General features: G+C 41.1%; 2 protein-coding genes across 2 annotated transcripts in view; one reads left to right on the plus strand and one right to left on the minus strand.

Annotated features, from left to right (window-relative positions):
* fbxo9 (F-box protein 9) overlaps window positions 1–6,925 on the minus strand; it is a 57,156-nt gene extending 50,231 nt beyond the window's left edge. The window contains exons 1-3 of the mRNA XM_084321499.1: window positions 6,770–6,925; window positions 3,767–3,841; window positions 963–1,094 (exon numbers count right to left, since the gene is read on the minus strand). Coding sequence (XP_084177625.1) covers window positions 963–1,094; window positions 3,767–3,841; window positions 6,770–6,775 — 213 coding nt within the window. The 5' untranslated portion in view covers window positions 6,776–6,925. The remainder of the gene's footprint in view (window positions 1–962; window positions 1,095–3,766; window positions 3,842–6,769) is intronic.
* Window positions 6,926–8,895: 1,970 nt separating this feature from the next.
* The window catches only part of LOC311234794 (solute carrier family 22 member 7-like), a gene marked incomplete at both ends in the record, with an annotated part of 31,756 nt that continues 17,360 nt past the window's right edge, over window positions 8,896–23,291 (plus strand). The window contains 2 exons of the mRNA XM_084322038.1: window positions 8,896–8,905; window positions 9,238–9,641. Coding sequence (XP_084178164.1) covers window positions 8,896–8,905; window positions 9,238–9,641 — 414 coding nt within the window. The remainder of the gene's footprint in view (window positions 8,906–9,237; window positions 9,642–23,291) is intronic.

Consider the following 23,291-nt stretch of genomic DNA (forward strand, 5'->3'; position numbering starts at 1 on the left):
GGCATCACTGGTCGCGACAGGTGACAGGCGCATTGGCAAGTAAAAGAAAATATATATATTTTTTTTTTTACATATTATGTTCTGGCAACATATTTGGGCTAAATATGCCTTGTTTTATAAATGTGTATTGAGAACATAGTGCTGTAATACAATTTTCGAATAAATATGCATGATCAAGTTCAACGACGTGTGCTTTTATTTTGATATTCCTTAATTCCATGTTGAAATTACACAATACATTAAGTGTGGGGTCGCCCAAAAAAAAATCCTAAATAAAATGGGGTCGTGGTATAAAAAGGGTTGAGAACCCCTGCCCTATAATCTAGTGGGAAGGGGGGAAGGGGGGAATGGACCCATTCGTTATAGATCTGGGGCCTGGGTCACTCCGGGTTCTCAATCCCAGTTTCCATTCCAGTAACTGCTGTGGTTTATACACGGCCTTTATGGATACTTAGGCTATATCCTGATATATGGACAGTTGTTTGGTAAGCACCCATTTTGTTTTGGAGGCAAGGGTTGCAAACTGGATGAGGAATCTTCTTGGCCTCTACTAGAAGTGGGCACAGAAATGGAAATTCCATAACAATATCAGAATTTTCTTTACTCTGGGGCAGCTCTAATATCAACTTATATATCAATATAGAATTGTTATTCCTTCCACTAGGCTTCTATAGGACTGGGTGATATGGCCAAAATATCACATCACAATATTTTTCTTATTATCTTTTTATTTCTTATACTTTTTAAATATGTCTCTTGTATTTTCTTATTTTTTTTTTCTTTCTCAGTGTAATGACATTTGACAGTAATCATTCCCTGGACAGATCAGCATGCCTTTAGTTGTCGGTATATCTTACAATACAATACACTTGAGTCTGAGCTTCAAGTATTCTTGTTTAGTTGTGGGGGGGACAGTGTTGATGGATAAATGACCACGGGAGGGAGTGGGGTGTGCAGCTGACCTTCTCCTCTCGTATCAGGTCCTGGGTCCTCCTCAGTTCGGCACCTCGCAGCGACCCGCGACTCATGGCATTGCCCCCAGAGTTGGGCTTCAGTTCAGACATCCATTGAGCTCTGAACACATTGAGCTCCAGCTGTCAACACAGTTAAAAGGATGCATAAAGGTCAGTGCAAATGGCTTCAGGATTCTCATCCTTCAGCATCAACTAGTCATTTTGGCACCTTGCATGGTTGCCTCCACTTTTGGTGTGTGTGTGAATGTGTGAGTGAATGTGAGGCATAAGTCGTAAAGTGCTTTGGATAAAAACGCTATATAAATGCAGTCCATCCATTAAAAAAAAAATAGCATTATATTCACAAGGACAGTCTACGTGCTTTAGTCTACTACATGATCCTGAATTTCCCCAAGGGGATCAATAAAGGACTAGCTTATCTTATAGAGCCTGCAGAATAAAGAAAGACCCCCACCACCCCAACAACAGCCTGTTCAAGCTGCTTGCGGTCAGGCAAGCGCCTACGCACACACACAGCAAGAACATAGAGACTAAGGCTCAGCTTCTTCCCTCAGGCCATCAGAACACTGAACACTGAACTCTCCACACACAAGTACACATGAGCACACACATACACACAGACACAACACACATTCTGTATTAGCTCACACACAAACGGTCACTTTAAATACAATGGAAAGGACACTTTAAAGGAACGAGGAAAATAAAGGTCACTTTAAGGAAAGAACTGTTGTGGTTCTTGTATAGTAGTTTAGAAATAGCAAGTATAGAATAATGATATAGAGTAAAAACTGTATATTGTATTGTGGTGTACATATGACCCAGTGCCTTAATTCGTAGCCAACATTGTATTGCATTATCTCAGGACTTTAACATGTCTATTTTATCATGTATATTTTATGTGTATTTTTATTACCTGTTTATTATGTCTATTTTATTATTTAGTATTATTGCATAATCAAAGCGGGCATGGCCACCCGCATTTCACTGTATGCCCTGGTATGTAATGTATGTGACAAATAAACCTCTTGAATCTTGAATCTTATCTTAAGCCTGCAGTCAGATCTTACAGATCAGACCTATTTGTATGAGCTCTGGCTGCCAGTTCAGCCTTGGGATGGTTTAAAAGTAGGGATGCTCGATATTGGCTTTTTTACCGATACCGATATACCGATATTGTCCAACTCTTAATTTCCGATACCGATATCAACCGATATCAACCGATACCGATATATGCAGGGTTCCCCCCCCCCCCCCCCAGAAAATGGAATAATTTCAGGTAATTAACATTACATATCTCTTGTTGTGGAATTAACACAACATTATGCATACTTTTGACAATAAATAAAATCAGAATTTGTTCTTACTTGCCTGGGTAAATAAAGGTTATAGAAATGTAAAAAAACAAAAATTAAAAATTTTGAAAGAATAATTTGAAAACAGATACCGATATTTTCCGATATCACATTTTAATGCCGATATCGGCCGATAATATCGGTAGGCCTATAATATCGGACATCCCTATTTAAAAGGAAAGTTATTTGTCTAGGTACTTGTGACATCATAGTGAATACGTTTCTAGACTGGTACCTCAGATACATAAAGCATTGATAGGATTCCATTTCCCAACTAACGGATAGCTAACCACAGACTACTCCTACCCTTCTCAGTGCAAAGGGCAGGCTGCCATCGCAACACAAGACTAGCTGGCAGCTCGTTACACCCCTGGGTTTAAATTAGGAATGGTAGCGTTCTGTTTTTAGATCATTGCCAAGCCGATTACAAGGGTTTCCCCCAGGAAGGTAGTTTAGTGGCATGGTGGAGTAGAGTGCTTTGGTGGTGGGTTTTTATTGGCCGATTGTGAATATGCCTCATTAATGCGTCGTAGATTGTCTAGATCAGGGGTTCCCAAACTTTTCAGGCCGGGACCCAGAAAATAAGGCGTCAGAGAGCCGCGGCCCAATGCACATCGTCAGGCTTTCTTTTTTTTTTTTTTTTTTTTGCCAGGTGACCGATTTTTTAAGCCAAATATCACTTCAAGCCTATTCAGTTAGTTCAAGTTAGTTATTCATTTATATGTGCTATTTATGAGAGGGCTAACTTGTTGCAAAATAATAATGATAATAATAATAGCCTCATTAAAATACTATTGTTGCTTCGGTTGTTTTCAGCGTTTTATGTGCATAATCTGTTATTTAGTTTGAAATGTTTGTTGAAATAAGTAGATTTTTCGTTTTTGTTTATTTATTAAGTTAATATAAAACCATATAGTCACATTTTAGAATACAACTAGAAACACTGTCCTGGCCTGCTTCTAAGTTCAGTGGCCTGACAATTTTTTTTTTTTAAATCATCTCACGGCCCTCCCGTGGCTGCTCGCGGCCCACCTTTGGGTCGCGACCCCGACTTTGGGAACCACTGGTCTAGATCCACAACCTGAATCACCAATCCCTAGTCCCGCCTACTTTAAAATTACTCTCTCTCCCTCAGTGTGTGAAGTTGGCGTTACAATGTGAATACTCTCTCTCTCAGAGCGAGACATTCAATAGCCACATTTGTATACAGGTAATATGTATAGTGGTTTAAATAAACAATTTGATAGCATTTCCCATCTTTGCTGAGCAAGACTTTTGCGCAACAGGAATTAAAGGCCAGTCCCATAATATAGACACATGTCCCAAATGATGAAATGTATCAAATATGATGAAATGTATCCTTCCAACTATGACGACATGAAGTGAAGTGTATGCGGTGAGTCAATTCAGCAGTATCCCTTAGGGATCTTATCTTACTTGAAGATGAGGGTCATCTGAGCTTTCATCTTCTTCATCCTCCACAGTACAGCTGTTATCGTTACGTTCATCAGCCTGAAGCAGATAGACCGGTAAACATCATTAACATGTAGTCTGATGCCCTAGTAGTGCCACAATGATTTCACTATTATGGTGGGCTGTATGATTTTCACAAGGTGGAAACGCATCCATAGAAAAACAAACAAAGAAACTGACAAGAGAGGTCAAATTAGATCCTAGCCTAGCTGGCAGACCCAACCTCTACTATTTAGTCAACTGGGTGAAAATACCATAGACCAGAAGACAAACATAATGTGCCCAAGACATGAAATTACTTTGTGTTAGCTTTATTATTACACTCCCTTGGTCGCACCGATGGCACGAAGTTGCAATATTTCCTCACGCAATCAGACACATTATTGCATGTGTGCAGGTGACTGGAAAAGGTTATCACTTATCAGACAATGAACCTGGCAGGTAACTTCAATTTAGGGAAACCCATAGGAACCCTCATTTTGGCCTGGCAGGTCACCTGGAAATAAAATCATGTGTCAGATTGCATAGTTCAGTGTGAGGAAAAGATTATTAAAATTGCACTTTACAAAACTATCGACTGAATATTGAAACTTCGTGACAAGGTAGTGTCTTTAAATTACATTGCGACCAATTGGCAAGCATTTATTTTCTGGCCTATGGTACGTTAGCCTAGATATAGTAAAAATAACATAGTAAAAAATTACGTAAAATAAATCAAAATAAATTGTATTTTGCACATTTTAGTTTTGTAGTGTTTGGTCTTTTACTTTTTTACTGTACGAATCTCAGCAGGGTCATACAGAAACAAGCATTTCACTATAATGTACATGTAGGCTACCTTATATGTGACAAATAAAACAAAATTAACTTGAACTTTTGCCAAGTCCACACACACAGGTTCATGACTTGCGGAGTACAGGGATCATTCCAGCTACTCTTGTGAGCTGTGGTTCTTAGGCCAGTAAGGCACAGCTTTCACAATGTCTGTGCTGGTAATCAATGGCTTTGTTCAAAACGGTATTTGATGGTAGTTTTTCCATTTCAAAATTACAATATGGCATTAATAATCACTTTAGATTCAGATTATTTTATTAGTCATGTCTAGGGATGGGTACCGAATTCGGTACTTTTGAGGTACCGAACCGAAACACGTCGGTACTACCGAGTATCGAATCAAGTGAGAAACCAAAAAAAAAAAAAAAAAAAAATGTTTACTTTTTTTTTTTTTTACTTTTTTCTTTTCATGTCAACGTTCACACGCACAATATATGCTTACCTAGGATTTGACTTGATTCAACAACAAAGCAGTCGGAGCAATGACAAGCCGAAAACTGTCGAAATTGTAGTTATTTGAAGTTTGGATTTTATTTTTTTTACGACTGAGGTAGGTAAATTAAATTTCTTCAGACTAAAGTACCGAAAAAAGGTACCGGTATCGGTTCAAATGTGAAAGGTACCCATCCCTAGTCATGTCTTCATACACAGGGGTACAGGATCAAGGGTACTACGACTATGCTTGCACCTCATGGTACCAAAGCACCTCAAAGCCGCGCTAAAAACAAAATTACAAACATCTCAAAACAAACTGGTCAGACTACTGCTTGACCTCACTCCTAGAACCCACCTCACCCCTGCCCACTTTGACAACCTAGGATGGCTTAGAGTAGACGACAAAGTACAGCAACTTGCAATGGGCCTGGTCTACAAGATACACTACACGACCAAGGTACCCATGTACATGTCAAAATACTTCCCAAAGGTCAGTGAATACCACGACCACAACACCAGAGGGAGCTCCACAAATCATGTGAAACCCAGATTCGGCTCAAACAAGGGGACTAAACACGTTTCGCAATTATGCCACAATAATGTGGAACGCCCTACCCAAAGCTGTAAAGGAATGTGAATCACTACCCACTTTCAAAACCACTCTCAAAGAACACCTACGGGAGACTGCAATTCGAAACTGGCCCCTGTAAATGTCCAAACCCAACCCCCTCCAATGTACAGTAAATGACCAAGTATGGTTGTCAATATTCCAATGTCAAGTTTTGCTTGTACAGTTGTACAGTGTCCCCCCCCCCAACCACCTCCAATGTACAGTCCCCCCCCCCCCACCTACCCAACCTCCTACAATGTACAGTTTCTACATCAAATGTACTCTCTTTTCTGGCCTCTTTGTATCACAAACAGTACTGTATTTGCAAATCTGGTATGTCATAATTAATGTATAGATGTAGCAGTACTGTCTATGTCATATATGTTAAGATTAATTGAAAATGGGGGACCCTGATGTAAACAAGACGAAAGTCTTTCTCTGGTCTGCATCCCCTTAACAATTGTATGTATTGAGCTGTTACTGTATTGTGCCCATTCTGCAATATGTTAATAACATTTTCAATCAATCAATCAATCAATCAATCAATCAAGCACAAAAAAATAGTCACCAATGGGCAGCCCCGCCCACTTCGAATGACACGTCACACTAGTTGCCCCGCCCCCAGCCTCCTTTGGCTTATCAAATAAAAAAAAACTTTCCAAACTGAAACTAGGGCTTGTTAGATCTATTAGCCACGTTGAGCCCAATTCTCGTAAAACTCCCATGGCTAACAGTTACCCTATAATAAAAGCAACATGCAAGATAATTATGTTGGAATTAAAATAGCCCCTGGCCTGCACGACCATGCAAGCTCAGCTATAACGTAAACATTAAGACATTTATGACATAATAGCTCCAACAAGAATGCAAAGAGGATACAAGCTGAGCAGAGGAGCGACATGCATTGCATATATTAATAATGTGAAGTTAAAAGGGTAAACAACACGATGCCCCTGCTGCTGTTTACACGCGTGTTGTTGACGCCAGTACATTATTTAAGCGTGCTGCTGGCTATAGCGAGTTCTTCTCAAAGACACATTCTTTTTTTAGCCTCACTATCAAAAGCAAAGATAACGACGACGACCGACCATCATGGCTTTGTTGTCTCTGCGACGAGCGCTGCTTGAGTTTCCCCCACGAACGGTCAAAATAAGATGTTATTACAGGTCAATCACGGTCGGAGAAACGGACAACACAACGAACATATTTACGAGCTCGCAGGAACGCAGCCATTTCGGTGACTCGTCCGGAGCTCAGTGCACTGAGTGAGTGTAACGTAACCCAGTCCCAATGCAGCAATATCCACTAGAGGGTGCTATTTTGCATATTAGTAAAAGTAGAGTGGCATGCACCTATGCGCAATAGCGACCTCTAGCGGACTGCAGCGGCTCTTACTGTTATCAGTTATCAGTATGATTGATTGATTGAAAACTTTTATTAACAGATTGCAGAATGGTACAGTAGTACAGTACAGCTCAATACACACAATTGTTTAAGGGGATGCAGACCAGAGAAAGACTTTCGTCTTGTTTACATCAGGGTCCCCCATTTTCAATTCATCAGGACATATATGAGAACTTAGCTAAATAGATTTTACAACTTGGAGAAATAATGCTGCATCATTTGGTTTTTTTTTTACGTTTTTTTTTCTTTCTTTTTTTTACTAACGTTCAATATTTGTTGTTATATTATTGGAAGTAGAAAAAGGGTAACCACTGCGCTCAGACAGGTGCGTAGTCCAACATTAATGGAGTAGGGCTCCATTCCTTTAGGTGAAAGCTATCCTAAGTTGTCTACTGTATAAACAAAAAACTAGTACACTGATTAATGAACGGTCTAACAACCTGATACCCCCAATGTACTGTTTTTTTGTTCCATACAGATTTGTAAATATTGTATTGTAATATGTATTAATTTGTTGTTTCATATAGCCATCATACGCATTCATGTGATACTGTGATGATATCTACCTGTCAATCTAGCCCTGCTACTGATCATGACGTCAACCTAGCCTGTTTGCTGATTGCCGATTGTTCCCACCTGTATGTTGTCAAGTACAGCCTAGTTAAGTTTGTCACAATTATCATTGCACACTGATGAAGGCCGGATGGCTGAAAACGTTTTGTGCGTTATACAACCTGTGCATATAAAAATAAAAACAACGATTTTCCTCGAGTGCGGTCCCTACTCCATTTGTTATATTGGAATACATAAAGAACTAGAAAGGTGCACTCAGTAGAGCACACATTTCCATCTGGCAGCAGCCACACATTTATTAGGAGTGTAGGGGACAGGGCAAACATAGGCCAAGAAAGCAGATCTCCCCGCAGTATTTCTATTACACTAGCACACTATTACACTATGACACTATTACACTAGCACACTATTACACTATGACACTATTACACTAACACACTATTACACTATGACACTATTACACTAGCACACTATTACACTATGACACTATTACACTAGCACACTATTACACTATGACACTATTACACTAACACACTATTACACTATGACACTATTACACTAGCACACTATTACACTAGCACACTATTACACACTAGCGTCACAGTCTGGTATGGCAACTGCACTGCCTCGGAATGGAGAGCACTGCAGCTAAAATTCTTTCAGCTGGTTTTATAGGGTTACATTTTTGAGCGAAATATCAAGGAAGGACTGGTATATATTCAAATATCTAGTGCCAGATGATATCTATAACTTCACTGTGGCATTATCTTTGAGATATGCGGGGAAAATATCTAGAGCACTATTGGAAAGAACAAGTGTGAGGTCCTTGTTGTAGGTCACGTAGATCATAATGAATAAATCAACATTTTGTGTCAGTTTGAACCCAGTAAAATGTACTGGGTTCATTTATTGAAACCAAGTACTGTATGAAATAGTAAACAGTGCAATTACAGGTGGTCACTGGTCATTTCAACGTTTTCAAAGTGAAATCAAGTAACTTTACCTTAGCAGCTCAGTATGCAGCTCAGTATATTAGTGACCCGGCTTGTATTAGGAGGTCGGCTTATAATTGCTTAGCTCAAGAGCGCACCCGGCATTAATAGAGACCCGGTTTGTAATTGAATACCGGTCACTATTAGAGGGATTACGGTATGTGAATAAGAATGTCTTTTCCTGATGGTGTTTTTGAGGGATTCGGGGGCACATTATTTATTTCAGTATAGCTTGAGAGTCTGGCATGCATCCAGGTCTTTATGTCCATTTCACAGGGTAGCATACTTGCAGAAGGGAAACCTTGCGAAATTGTACAACTCCCATCACGTTGCGTGTGTAAAGACGAGAGGTCAGCTAGTGCGAGTCACGGTAATATATCATTGATCCTACAGCAGCAGCACATGTAGACATCTTGCACAAAAGTGACTGAGCAGTGTGTCAATGTGTGACCAAGGGAATTGCTGATTCAGGTTAGGGTGTTAAACCTCTCTGTTGAGTGTTGCTGGGTTTCATGCAGTCGGGGAGTTGACCATATATCAGGTTTTGTAGCCTAAAAACAAACGTGCTCCGTTTCTAAAATCGACAGAGTCCCACGCTGCAGCTTTGAGGATGACGTTTGACAGCATCCTGGAGGAAGCGGGCAGCTTCGGACGCTTTCAGGTACTGGTCATTGCGATGCTCGCCATCCCCCGGATGGTTCTGCCGTGTCACTTCCTGCTGAATAACTTCATCGCGGCTGTGCCCTCTCACCACTGCGATCCGGGCCCCCTGGACGAAGGGGGCCTCCTCGGAGAGCTACCTCCGGAGAAGAGACTGGCCGTCAGCATTCCGGCGTGGGAAGACGGCAGTCTGCACTCCTGTGAAATGTTCGCGGAACCCCAGTTTCATCTCCTGTCCAATGTTTCCAACGCCACCGGCTTGCCCACGGTCCAGTGTCGCAGTGGATGGGTTTATGACAACAGCACCTTCACCTCCACTTTGGCCACAGAGGTAAAAAAAAAAAAAAAAAAAAAAAGAGAAAGAGAAAGAGAAAGAGAAAGAAAGAAAGAAAAATTTACAAAAAAGGTAGGGCTGGGTGATGTGAAATAAATTCATATCATGATCAAGATCAAGGTCAAGAATCACTTTATTCAGCTGGGGAATTTGTCTTGGGCTTACACACCCACACTGCAGCCACAAACACATGCATACCGACATGACGCAACTGACTCCAAACAAAGGAGATAAACAATATAAAGATACAAAAAAGTGTTTGGCAACACCACATATAGTATATAACCAAATATCGATTATCGAATATCGATAATATTACGACCAAATATCGATTATTCGATAATTGCCAGCCATTTATCTGGCACTAAGTTTGATTGAGACCGGAATAAAGGAATTTTTAAACCTATTTAGTCTAGAGCAGGGGTCAGCAACCTTTACTATCAAAAGAGCCACTCCCCCCCCCCCCCCCCCCCCCCCCACAAAATAAAATGCTCAGGGAGCCGCACAACCTATTTACCCTTAAAATGAAGATAACACAGTGTATAACATTTTATATATCCCATATAAGCATATACGCCACATTTAGCATAAAACGCCTGACAATTGCATTCCCAAAGTAATTTCCGATTTATTATACTTTATACTTATAGCACACAGTTTGTTGCATTAATGGAATTATAAGGCAACAAAAAGAAAATGTTGGACAGGACTTTTTATTGCTGTTTTTACCTGTTATAACAAAGGAAAACCTCAAACTCTTATGAAGAGGAGAAAAATACTGGCTGTGTAGACCTATTTTTAAATAAAACACAGAAGAGGAGACAAAACACTGGTGTCTGTAGACCGACTTTGAAATAAAACCCTGAACTATTCAGGTATATTTGAGTCCTTCCCTTATTTGTGGAAAATCTATGAAATAAAAAGTAAAATTTACGTTGTTCGCAAATTTCTCACCACATATCAGGCATACATTCCTTGTTGATTTTATTGTCTTACTGTGTTGTTGTTGTATCGTTTTGTTACTGTGTCCTTTGCTTTTAAATATTTTTTTAAGTACTCTGATCTATTTAAATTTGTATTGCTGCCATAGTTTACCTTCTTTTTTTTCTTCTCTTTTTTTGGTACTCTTGTTTTAATTTAATTTTTTTTAAATCTTTAATCTATTTTTAGTGCTGCTTATAGTTTTTAATATGCTCCCTCTGTACAGCACGTTGTGCCCCTGTGGCTGTTAAAGCGCTTTATAAATAAAGTTGGATTGGATTGGATACAGGTAAGCCTGCGTCGTTAGTCGTGAAAGCAAATTAATCTGTCCACGCTGAATTAAACCCTCTATTTTCCTCAGACTTTCCTTTTTTTGGATTTATCCACGGTTAGCTTACTGGGGGGTCCGAAACTCAAGATTAGTGTGACGTACTGTATATTTTAGTTGATGAAATATTTTTGTTGACTAAATATTTTAGTTGATGAAATATTTTTTCATTTCAGTGTCACAGTAGTATGACATCGATCTCCAAAATAAGAGGGGGGAAAAAAGTATATATATATTTTTTTTTTGGCCAGGGAGCCGCAGCTGATTGGCTAAAGAGCCGTAGGTTGCCGACCCCTGGTCTAGAGCGTGGAACTCTAAACATCCTCCCAGAGGGCAGTAGCTCATACTCGGCATGCCTTAGAGTAGCCTGTTCACCCCTATGATCTTCCATGCAGATGGACCAGTTTGGACTTTAGTTGTACAGACAGGTTACCAAACCAACCTGTGAATGAATGAATGAATGAATTTATTTAACAGATTGCAGAATGGGTACAATACAGTACGGCTCAATACATACAATTGTTAAGGGGATGCAGACCTGAGAAAGACATTTGTCTTGTTTCCATCAGGGTCCCCCATTTTCAATTCATATAGACATTTATGACATACACAACATACATGACATTTATGGCATAGGGACATATAGGTATTTAGTACTGATACCTTTGTGACATAAGCGGTATTCAAATATACAGTACTGTTACCCCTAGATCCTGACAGAGTATATACATATGATGGGGAGGGGACTGTACATTAGGAGGGGGTGGGTGGGTGGGAGGGAAATATACATACGGCGGGGAGGGAATATATACATGCAGTGGGGAGGAGACTGTCTATTAGGAGGTGGTGGGGGTTTTGGGCATTTACCGTGGCCAGTTTCGAATTGCAGCCTCCCGTAGGTGCTCTTTAAGAGCGGTTTTGAATGTGGGCAGGGATTCACATTCCTTTACAGCTGTGGGTAGGGCGTTCCACATTGTTGTGGCATAATTGCGAAACGTGTTTAGTCCCTTGTTTGAGCCGAATCTGGGTTTAACATGATTTGTTGAGCTTCCTCTGGTGTAGTGGTTGTGGTATTCACTGACCTTTGGGAAGTATTTTGACATGTACATGGGCACCCCGGTCGTATAGTGTATCTTGTAGACCAGGCCCATTGCAAGTTGCTGTACTCTGTCGTCTACTCTAAGCCATCCTAGGTTGGCAAAGTGGGCAGGGGTGAGGTGGGTTCTGGGGTTCAGGTCAAGTAGTAGTCTGACCAGTTTGTTTTGTGATGTTTGTAATTTTGTTTTAAGCGCCTTTGAGGTGCTTTGGTACCATGAGGTGCACGCATAGTCATAGTACCCTTGAATGAGTGCTCCTGCCAGAGTCTTCAGGGTATTCTTGTTTACCAGAGAGGAGATCCGGTACAAGAATCTAGTTCGTTGGTTGACTTTTTTTTATTACATTGGATGCCATTTTGTCACAGGAAAGATTTGCCTCTAGGATGGAACCCAGGTAGGTAATTTCGTCTTTCCTTGTGACAATATTGTCACCCACTGTAACTGAGAATCCGTCGGTCTTGCTGAGTTTGTTATTTGAACCGAAGAGAATGGACTCTGTTTTGCCCATGTGTAATGATAGTTTGTTATCAGCGAGCCATATGCAGATTTTGCCTAGTTCCGTGCTGAGGGTTTTTTCAACCTGCAACTTGTCAGAGACCAGCAGGGCTGAGTCGTCCGCAAACAGGAACAAGTAATACCGTATCTGATGAGACTCTCTAATACAGACTGGTAAACAAGTAACATACATTTTCTTAACTACACTGTGAACTCTAAGGCGGCGTAGAAAGTGTTGTAGTCTGCTACACAGGCTGTCTACATGGGTGTTCCAGGTTAATGAGTTATCAACAAAAATCCCAAGATAATATGAAGAGACCTGTGAGATGGACTGTTTATGGGTGTTCCAGGTTAATGAGTTATCAACAAAAATCCCAAGATACTTATATGAAGAGACCTGCAAGATGGACTGTTTGTGGATGACCACAGACCTTTGGTCCCCAACACCTCTGGGGTCAAACACCATCTCCTCAGTCTTCTTATTGTCGCACCAATTTACAAACCTCTGGATTTCAGAATAATAGTCAGCTAGGTCACTGTCATTCTTAATTAGAGCTAAATGGCAGTGTCATCAGAAAATGTAATGATGCGGTTGTTAGGATAGATGCTTCTGCCCTCGTTCGTATATAAGGTCAAAAGCACAGGGGAACTTACTATACCCTGGGGAGCTCCAGTGCTCAGGGTTCTAGATACACAGGGGAACTTACTATATACCCTGGGGGGCTCCAGTGCTCAAGGTTCTAGATTCTGAAAGAGTGCCATTAACACTGACCCGCTGTGTACGGTTAGTTAAAAAGGAATGATACCATTTTATAATGAGAGGGTGGACATTAAGCCAATTCAACTTCTCAATTAAAAGGTGCAGCTGTACCCTATTAAATGCTGAACTAAAATCTACAAATAAAAGTTGGACATAAGAGGTAGGGTCCTCTAAGTGCTTAGATATAAAATGAACCAAGGCTGAGGCCGCATCATCAGTACCTGTATTACACCTGTAACTGAGGGGTTACAAAACCCTGATTAAACCACTACTAAATATTATTACTTGCCAGACAGTACAGTTAGTTAAATATGGCAGACACTCAATAGACGGCACGGGGACAAAGAGATAACGTTTACAGTATTTTAATAGCAATATCAATATACAACTGAAATTAGTACGTTGCTCTTTTATGGCGAATGATAGTAGAATGATAGTAGAGTATCAAAGTCAGTGGGAATGAATAATTCCTAGGTTAATAATACTCGACCAGAACGCTGCATGGAGTGAGATGGCGATACAGGGCAAGCGAGGGGTATAGCTGGAGACTGGTGATTTCCCCCACGGAGGAAATTGGAGAATAGTCGGATACTCCTGCTGGTCACTGAAAAAAAGGGGTCTCGTACGGATCCAGTCTTTGTAATCCAAGTGCTCGATAGCAGGGTAATAGCTCTTAATCCAAAGCCCGACGGCAGTGATGATAGCTAGCTAGCTTCGTCCTCGAAGCTAGCCCGATGCAGGTCTTCAGATGTAGTTAAATCCAAACGCCAATGGTATTAACTATGCTCTTCTCCACGGTACTTCGCTTACACAATTCACTATAATACACCAACAATGGTTCTACAATATTAGGGTCGTATCTAAGGAGCTACTAGCTATCCGTAACGATACACCGCGGGTAGGTTTCCACTGCTCACATGTCCAATCGTTCTGCTGTTAGGTTACTTCACACTTCACCTCGTGTTCTGATACTAGTTACGTTAAGTTCACACACACTTGCGTGCTAGGTTAGGTTCGTACTTCACTGCACTAAGGTTCACACGCTTCTCGTTACTGCTGCACACTAGATTAGGTTCACACTACAGCTGCTGCGCCTTCTACCATATATACTCAGAGTGATTTCCAGAGCGCAACCGAATCACCTGTCCGGAATCAATGCGCTGGCCAAGGGCATGTCTCAACTTGCCCGGACACGTCTTTGAACTTGTCTGGGGGGCGCGACTGCTGGCGCCGCCAGTGTCAAGGGCGGTGTCCAATGAGGAAAGCGAATAATGCTATGATTCAAACGGAGGCTTAAAGGTATATAGCTTATATATATAAATAATATACAAGTTATATAAAATAATAAACGTAGATTCTCAGTGTTAATCTGGCCCTTCAGAACAACACCTAATAAGCAAACTGAAACGGATCCAAAAAACAGCTGACATCAGTTTTCACTAGATTGATAATTATTTTCTCTAAACACTTCATGACCACTGAGGTCAAAGCAACTGGTCGAAAGTCATTATTTTCCTTGCAGCTTGCCTTCTTAGGAACAGGAATAATAATTGAGTCTTTCCGGGTGGACGGAACAGTGTGAGAGTCCAGAGACTTCTGGTATAGATTGGGCACCAGGCCTCTGCCAGCTCCTCACTGCATGACTTCAGCATGAGGCCAGCAGAGATGCCATCCGGTCCAGAGGCCTTCCCGGGGAAGATGTTAGAGAACAGTCTCTGAACCACACGTGGATCAATTAGAATTGGTTCTGATGCAGGTATTGCCTGGAGAGCCGTTACTTGCTCCTGTGAGAAGTCGGCAGTCTCAAACCTGGCATAAAAGTTATTAAGTTCGTTGGCCTTCTCACCCTCATTTAGAACATTAAGAGACTTTTTAGCTGGGGCCATATTTGTCATAAACTTCATAGAGTCCCACAATTTTTTTGTGTTCATAGAAGAGCAATGGGATTCGGGCAGCTACGTGGCGTAGTGGGCAAGGCGCTCGCCACGAATACTGGAGACGCTGGGCTCGCCTGTTCGAGCCCAGCGCTCCACATTGCTTTCAGTTTAGCTGGTCGTCCGTACTAATACACATTGGCCGTATTAGGGGGTGGGAAACTGATGGGTGGGGATCGGGCGTTGTGGACAGCGACTCCTACAGGTTGGTGCGCCTGCGCAGTAGAATCAGGAAGTGTCGGGGGCAGCGTGAGCCTCCCACGCGTTACTCCTCGCCACTGAGAGATCGCGCTGTGCAGGTGAAAAGATACGACTGCTGTTACCTCAAGTACCGGAGGGGACTTGTGCTATGTATGACTTAGTCCACATTGCAGCCGGCTTGTGGGAGGCAAGAAACAGCGTTCGTGACAGGGGAGGGTTGAATTGGATGATACGAAATTGGGATGGGAGAAAAAATAGAAAAATGGGAGAAAAAGTGGATCAAAAAAAAAAGAAGAGCAATGGGATTCGAATGTATCTTTCTGTTTCCTCCTGGCCCCCCTTAACTTCTGATTCGATTATTTCTGGATATTCATGGCCAAAAGATCCTTGTTCCTGAATGCAATTCTCTTCTTAACTATGCACTCTTTAATTTCCTTTGAAATATATGATTTATTGTTTGGGTACATAAGTTAGTTATTGATTTCTTGGGTAACACATTATCCCTGCAAAATGTTATATAATATGTAATAGTATCAGTGGCCTCTTCAAGGTCCAGGTCATGATATAGGTCCCAGTTGGTACAGGAAAAACAGCCTTTTAGATTCAGATGCAGATGACTTTATTCACCATATTGTATATACAAATGGAACGTGATTCGACATTACAGTGCATGATTTTTTTTTCACAAATAGGAATAAACATAATAATAAATAAATAAGTGCAAAACAGGACAGAACAGTGAGACAACAATAAGACAGTAAAGTGCAGTGGTCGGGGACGGGGACATGGATACAGTGCAGCACAGTTCAAGACCATGAGGTCCAGCCCTAGCAGCTCGCCATAGGGGGGGGGGGGGAGCAGGGGGACACCTGACTAATTTACCAGGCGAGCTGCTGAGGGGAAGAAACTGAGTCTATGGCAGGACTTTAATGTCTTAGGCAGCCAATGCTGTCTTCGTTCCAAACATGGACCGCTTTAACTTTTTTGTTTGCTATACTTTTGAGCAGAGGCTTATATGTGGGAATTAGCTTGACAACATTGTGGTCAGAATTACCTAGCGTTTTTTTTTTTTTTATATATCAAGATATCTGTTCATGTTCAAGACAAATAATCCAATTGCTGTCCATCTCATTGCACTGTATGATAAGTGTGATATCAAACCAGAACTTATTTTCAAATAGCATGCCCTCGTCAGGGGAGGCCCGGAGATTTGCATATTTCACAATGCAAGACTGACAATCAAAGGCAAGTACGAATTTATTAAATAAATGTGACCCAGACCCTGTCGGAAAAATCAGATCACGAGAAAATTTATTAAATGTTTATTTATTTATTTATATATATATATTTTCCATATGATCACAGTTTGAATGTTTACGAACATATTTACTGTAACAGCTAACAGTTATAGTATCTCTAAATAGTAAAAAAAAAAAAACTCTGTTTAAAAAAATAAGTCTCGGTTTGGGGGCAGAGTCACGTTTACGTGAGAATGTAGGCTATAATCGTCAGCCACCGGCCTTTTTTCTCGAGTTTCTGTCGTTGCCCATAAAAAGCACATGGCTTTTGTGTTGACATGTGACTATGCACCGGGCTATTCAACGGAATCAACTGAGATCAGTTAAGATAAGATAAGATAAGATAAGATAAGACGATCCTATACAGTCCAGTATCTATATACACTATAAATACAATATAAAATATAAATACAAATACAATATAATATAAAAAAGTACAAAATACAAGATAGTCCAGTGATAAGAGTCCAGTGATATGAGTCTCTAGTGCAAAATACAAGATAGTCAGTACGGTGATGTGAGTCTCTAGTCTATATAGTTCTCAAGTCCCGAGTTGTGACAATAGTTCTAGTTCTGGCAGCCGAGCCGGCCGTCTGAGCCCTTTGTTGTAGAGCCTGATGATGGCTGCCGGTATAAAGGACCGGCCCAGGCAGTTGTGTCGGAGGGGGATGAGTCTTTGGCTGAACCGTGCTCTTCATTCTGGCCAGCTCCTCGTAGAGGGGGTGAGAGGGGTTCTCCAGGATGGCTTCTATAGCTTTTTCATCATCCTCCTCTCAGCCACCACCTCTAGGTTATCCAGCTCACCACCCACTACGGAGCTATAGCCTTCTTCACCAGCTTGTTCAGCTTGCTGGAGTCCCTCGAGTTGATGTTGAAGCATTTCATAGGCATGGACTTTGAGCAGTCGGAAAATTGTGTAACAGTATCCCAGAAGAGATATGTGGAAAAGATCCTGAAACGTTTTGACATGCAGGAATGTAGAACAAGGGAAACACCATGTGATCAGAAACTTGATTATCAGGAGGATGCTCAGAAACTGACAGATGTAAAAATTTACAGGGAAGCCGTGGGTAGCCTCATCTACTTAACAACATGTACCCGCCCTGACCTATGTTTTGTAGTGAGTAAGTTGTCACAGCACTTTGCTGATCCCACAGAGGAACACTGGATCACGGTAAAACATGTTTTTCGTTATCTCAAAGGTACAGTAGATAAACTACTTTGTTTCAGAAAGAGCAGCGGAGGCTTAGGGCTTAAAGCAGGGGTCAGCAACCTTTTTGACATGGAGTGCCTGTTTGAAATATAGTTGTAACTAGTGTACCTCAACAATATTCCATGCATCGTACATTTTTTTTCTCATAATCAGGTCTTTTTTTTTTTATCCACTTTTTCTCCCATTTTCTATATTTTCTCCCATCCCAATTTCGTATCATCCAATTCAACCCTCCCCTGTCACGAACGCTGTTTCTTGCCTCCCACAAGCCGGCTGCAATGTGGACTAAGTCATACATAGCACAAGTCCCCTCCGGTACTTGAGGTAACAGCAGTCGCATCTTTTCACCTGCGCAGCTCGATCTCTCAGTGGCGAGGAGTAACGCGTGGGAGGCTCACGCTGCCCCCGACACTTCCTGATTCTACTGCGCAGGCGCACCAACCGACCTGTAGGAGTCGCTGTCCACAACGCCCGATCCCCACCCATCAGTTTCCCACCCTCTAATACTGCCAATTGTATTAGTACGGACGACCAGCCAAACTGAAAACAATGTGGAGAGCTGGATTCGAACATGCGAACCCAGCGTCTCCACATTGGTGGCGAGTGCCTTGCCCACTACACCACCTAGCCGCCCTATAATCAGGTCTTTTTAATGATAATCTTTACATTATTACATCATTATTGTAATTGTTATTATTAACAATATTATTATGATGGTTGTATCAACCCTAAATCTGGGGGGGGGGGGGGGGGGGATGCAATGCAGACAAACAGCTGCATACAGTGCGACCATTTCACTCACATTTGCCCATTCATTTTTGGACACATCACACACCATCGGTGTGTGTACTGTACGTGTGCTGTCATAGCTCCACCTACAGGCCTAATGGAGAACACCAGGATGTGAATGGAGGGTGAATGTGAGGTATATTGTGTAAATAAGTTTTGATTGATTGCAAGACTACACTGTAAAAAATAAATAATAATAAGTTACCAGAACAAAAAAATATTGAGTTCAGTTACTGTGCATTAATGTTTTCAGTTTTCAATCCATAATAAGTTAACAGAAAAATAAGTACACAACCACATTATTTCAACCTAATAAAACTATGTTTATTGTCATTGTTTTAAGAACACAAGTTGACTTGGTAATACTCACATTTTGAGTAAAAAAAATTGCTTTTAACATGTGCAATGTTCAATGAAATAGAAAAATAAATAATAAAATGTGTTGATTAATCCCACTGGTCACAATGGTGACCGTAATAATGTTTTTGTTATAAGGCTCTGCAAATGTTACTGAATGATGTACTGTAGCAATGTATTTCCAGCTAAATTGAAATAATAAACAAATAAAGGGTCTCAATTAAATATGTGGTAGTAAAAAGAACCTGTGGGAGGATTTCAACAAGATAAATGCGACAACAGTGCAAAATATTTCACTATAATATTTTTAAAAAAAGAAAAGAAAAAAATATTATATATATATATATTTTTTTTTTAATGCTGCCCCCTGTGCCTATGAAAATGCCCCCGCGCAGGCGTGCCTAGGGTTGCCTACCCCTGGCTTAAAGCCTACAGTGATGCAGACTGGGCTGCTGACATCACAGATAGAAGGAGTACTACTGGATACTGTGTTAGTTTAAACACAAACAGCTCACTGGTTTCATGGAAAACAAATAAGCAGCCCACAGTGGCACTGTCAACTTGTGAAGCCGAATACATGGCCCTGGCCATGATGATACAGGAGTGTATTTATCTAGAACAACTGCTCGGAGGGATGGATAACTATGTATATAAGAAAACTGTTGTTTATGAGGACAACCAGGGTACTATTGCCATTGCGAGAAACCCTGTGTGTCGACAGAGGTGTAAGCATATGGATATAAAGTACCATTTCATCAGATCTGTCATCAGAGAAGAAAGGATGACACTGGTTTATTGTCCAACAGATGACATGGTAGCAGACGCTATGACGAAGCCTGCTTCAAAATTGAATCTGAGGAGATTTGCAGAGGTCATGTTTGGTGTGTAAATATTGACTGCCATACTCTTTTTGATGTTCTAAGACTGTGTTATTTTCTTTGTAAATTGTTTTGAAGAGTTCATACAGTGTACTAAGCAACCATAAGTGGGAGTGTTGAATCTAGAGGGTGTATGTATGGTTGTAACTAACTGTCCTCTACTACTCCCATGACTGCATATATATCTGTGTCCACTGGAGGGCGCTATAGGCGGAGCTTCTACTGTCTACGCCAGGTTGGGAGTATATAAGTCTTGGTTCCCTCCTACTTTTTCTTCTTCCCACACATGCCTCTCCCGGAGAGGAGAACACATGAGCTGCTGTGGTATGAGTCAATGTGAATGAATAAACTGCTGCCAGCAGAGCAAGGCCACAGATGGAAACCATGCCTCTTGTATTATTGTCACCCCATAGCCATTTCTGTTAACAGTGCCGTTTTAAATTCCACAAGATCAATTAACTTGAATGTTTTTTACTTTAAAAATAGTATGTTTGGGGACATTTATGCACATGTACTGGGACTGCCCACCAGTTAAGATATTCTGGAAAGAAGTGACCCAACAATTATCAAATCTCTTAACTCTGAATATACCTGTACACCCCTCTATATTACTGCTGAATGATGTCTTTGAGTGTGCAGTACATCCACAGCTAAAGAGATTGGTTTTATCTGGTATCACAGTGGCTAAAAAGCTGATAGCATCACAATGGTTCCAACCGGAAAAAATGTGCTGGAAGGTCTGGATTCTTACATATCTCGATGTGATTTATCAAGAAATATCTACAGCAAGAATTTTGGGTCTCAATTAATCCAAAATGACAATGTGGTTAGAAGTGGTGGAGAGAATAAAAGCTAGCATATAAAGGTAGTGTCTGGTAGGAACACGTTATAATGGATGGATTATCCAATGGGGGGTCCGGGAGGAGGGGGGGGTACGAGCTAGAGCATATGTGTGTAGGGTACTAGATAACAGGTATTAGGGGTATATCCTGTATAAGACATTTAACTAAATGGTGATTTCATTGGATATGTGTAGCCGGTGTGATCTTGTCTGCGTTGTGTTTAAAGTCGATTCGACCCCTGTTAAGGGATCGCCCTGAGTGGGAGTTGAACCCCGGACGCCGGCGGCATCACAGACCACTAAGCAAGAAGTGAATTCACTTCTTGCTTCCGGGTCTGGATGCCTCTGGGGAGTGAGTTTTACTTGCAGTACCGCTTAACGTCCACAGCCACTTCACGACTTGTACCTCGTGACTGTGGATATACTGCGGTACCTCCGTTACATATGCATTGTTAATTAATGCTTGTATATCTTATCGTGTGTTGTCATGTTTGTTTATATGTTTGTTTAAAAAATAATTTAAAAAAAATACAAAAAGAAAATAGTATGTTTGTGTGATCACAATATCCTGCATTGTGAACTATCCTTGATTGATTGATTGATTGATTGAACATTTTATTAACAGATTGCAAAATTGGTACAATACAGTACAGCTCAATACACACAATTGTTAAGGGGATGCAGACCAGAGAAAGACTTTCGTCTTGTTTACACCAAAAAAAAAATAATAATAATAGTATACATTTGACGAAGAAACTGTACTTCTCACTATGAATTGAAAATGGGCGACCCTGATGTAAACAAGACAAACGTCTTTCTCTGGTCTGCATCCCCTTAACAATTGTGTGTATTGAGCCGTACTGTATTGTACCCATTCTGCAATCTGTTAAATAAAATGTTCATTCATCAACATTCATCATTCACTTCGGGGTAGAATGCAGGGGGAGGGGGCTGTAAGCTTTTGTCATTCGCCACCAATCCTAGCAGGGGGACGCAGCCTCATCTACATAGTTCCCAGACTTCCTCTCCAGGTTGACGGTATATATATCTAATATCTCAGCGCTTCATGGTCTCTTGGTCGAAGCTTCGGCTAGACATATACAAAAATTGGAACGATACAGAGAAGATTAGCATGGCCCCTCGTACACACGAGACATTATACATCGTCTCTCTCCATAAAAACCACGGCCGAGAGGGAGCTGTCTGGGAACCACCGCGTTCTGCCCGACAATGCGAGGGCATCGCTTTCTCTGCCTTTTGGCTCAGATCAAGTGTGTTTCTCCTCTGCGCCTCCTCCTCTCGGTTGCACCTGGACTTCTCCTTGTTAGTGACCCGGGTTCAATCCCCCGACGTGTCCTAAGCTGAGTTTCTTGTTTTTGAAACGACATGGTGATGAAGCCAGTGGAGAGTCTAAGCAGCGGCTGTAGGGCGAGACGCAGAGGAGACTACACTTATAATGAATGAAAACTTTATTTAACAGATTGCACAATGGGTACAATACAGTATAGCTCAATACACACAATTGTTAAGGGGATGCAGACCAATGAAAGACGTTTGTCTAGTTTATGACACACAACATACATGACATCATGACATTTATGGCATAGGGAGATACATGACATACAGTGATACAGATATATAGTACTGTTACATTTGTGACATATATGATAAATTATGCAAATATACAGTACTGTTACCCATAGATCCTGACAGAGAGTATATACATATGATGGGGAGGAGACCGTACATTAGGAGGGGGTGGGAGAGAAATATACATACGGTGGCGAGAGAATATATAATGGAAACCGAACAACAAAAAGATGCCAGTGAGGGAATATGGTACGAAGCTCTTAGCTCTTAGCTAGCCGGGAGCATGTCTATGTTCCCCGGGTCCTATGTTCCCTGATTGATTGATTGATTGATTGATTGAACATTTTAGACCACCAGCCCTGATTCCAAACTCTAACCTTAACCAACTTCGAAAGAGGGCCTAAGCTTAACCAGTTCGAAACAAGGCGGACATTAATAATGAATAAAATAATAAAAATTTATAAAATGTTCAATCAACATAGGACATAGGACCCGGGGAACATAGGACCCGGGGAACATAGGGATGATCCCAGCTAGCCTACAGTAGCCTAGGCTAAAACATACCGCCAGGGCCGGACTCATAGGGAAATAATTCAGGCTGGGAAATATAGTGCGAAATATAGTCCCAGTCAGGCCACTTTTTAAGCAGGGGGTCCCCCACCAGGATTTTTTTTTGTTTTTTTGTGGGCTAGCATAATGTCAAGTATTAGCAACAACACTGATTTCAATGGATTTCTTTTTTTGTATTGTCAAATTAAAAGAAATACCCACTCTTACCATTAAGGAACTAAATTGCACTCTTCAAAAACGCCATAAAAACCTTTTATTCAACTTCCGCCCTGATCATAACCACCACATATTCAATACGTTTTCTAATTTTAACCC

The sequence above is a fragment of the Notolepis coatsorum genome, assembly GCF_963971535.1.
Source record: "Notolepis coatsorum genome assembly, chromosome: 9".
NCBI lineage: Eukaryota > Metazoa > Chordata > Actinopteri > Aulopiformes > Paralepididae > Notolepis > Notolepis coatsorum.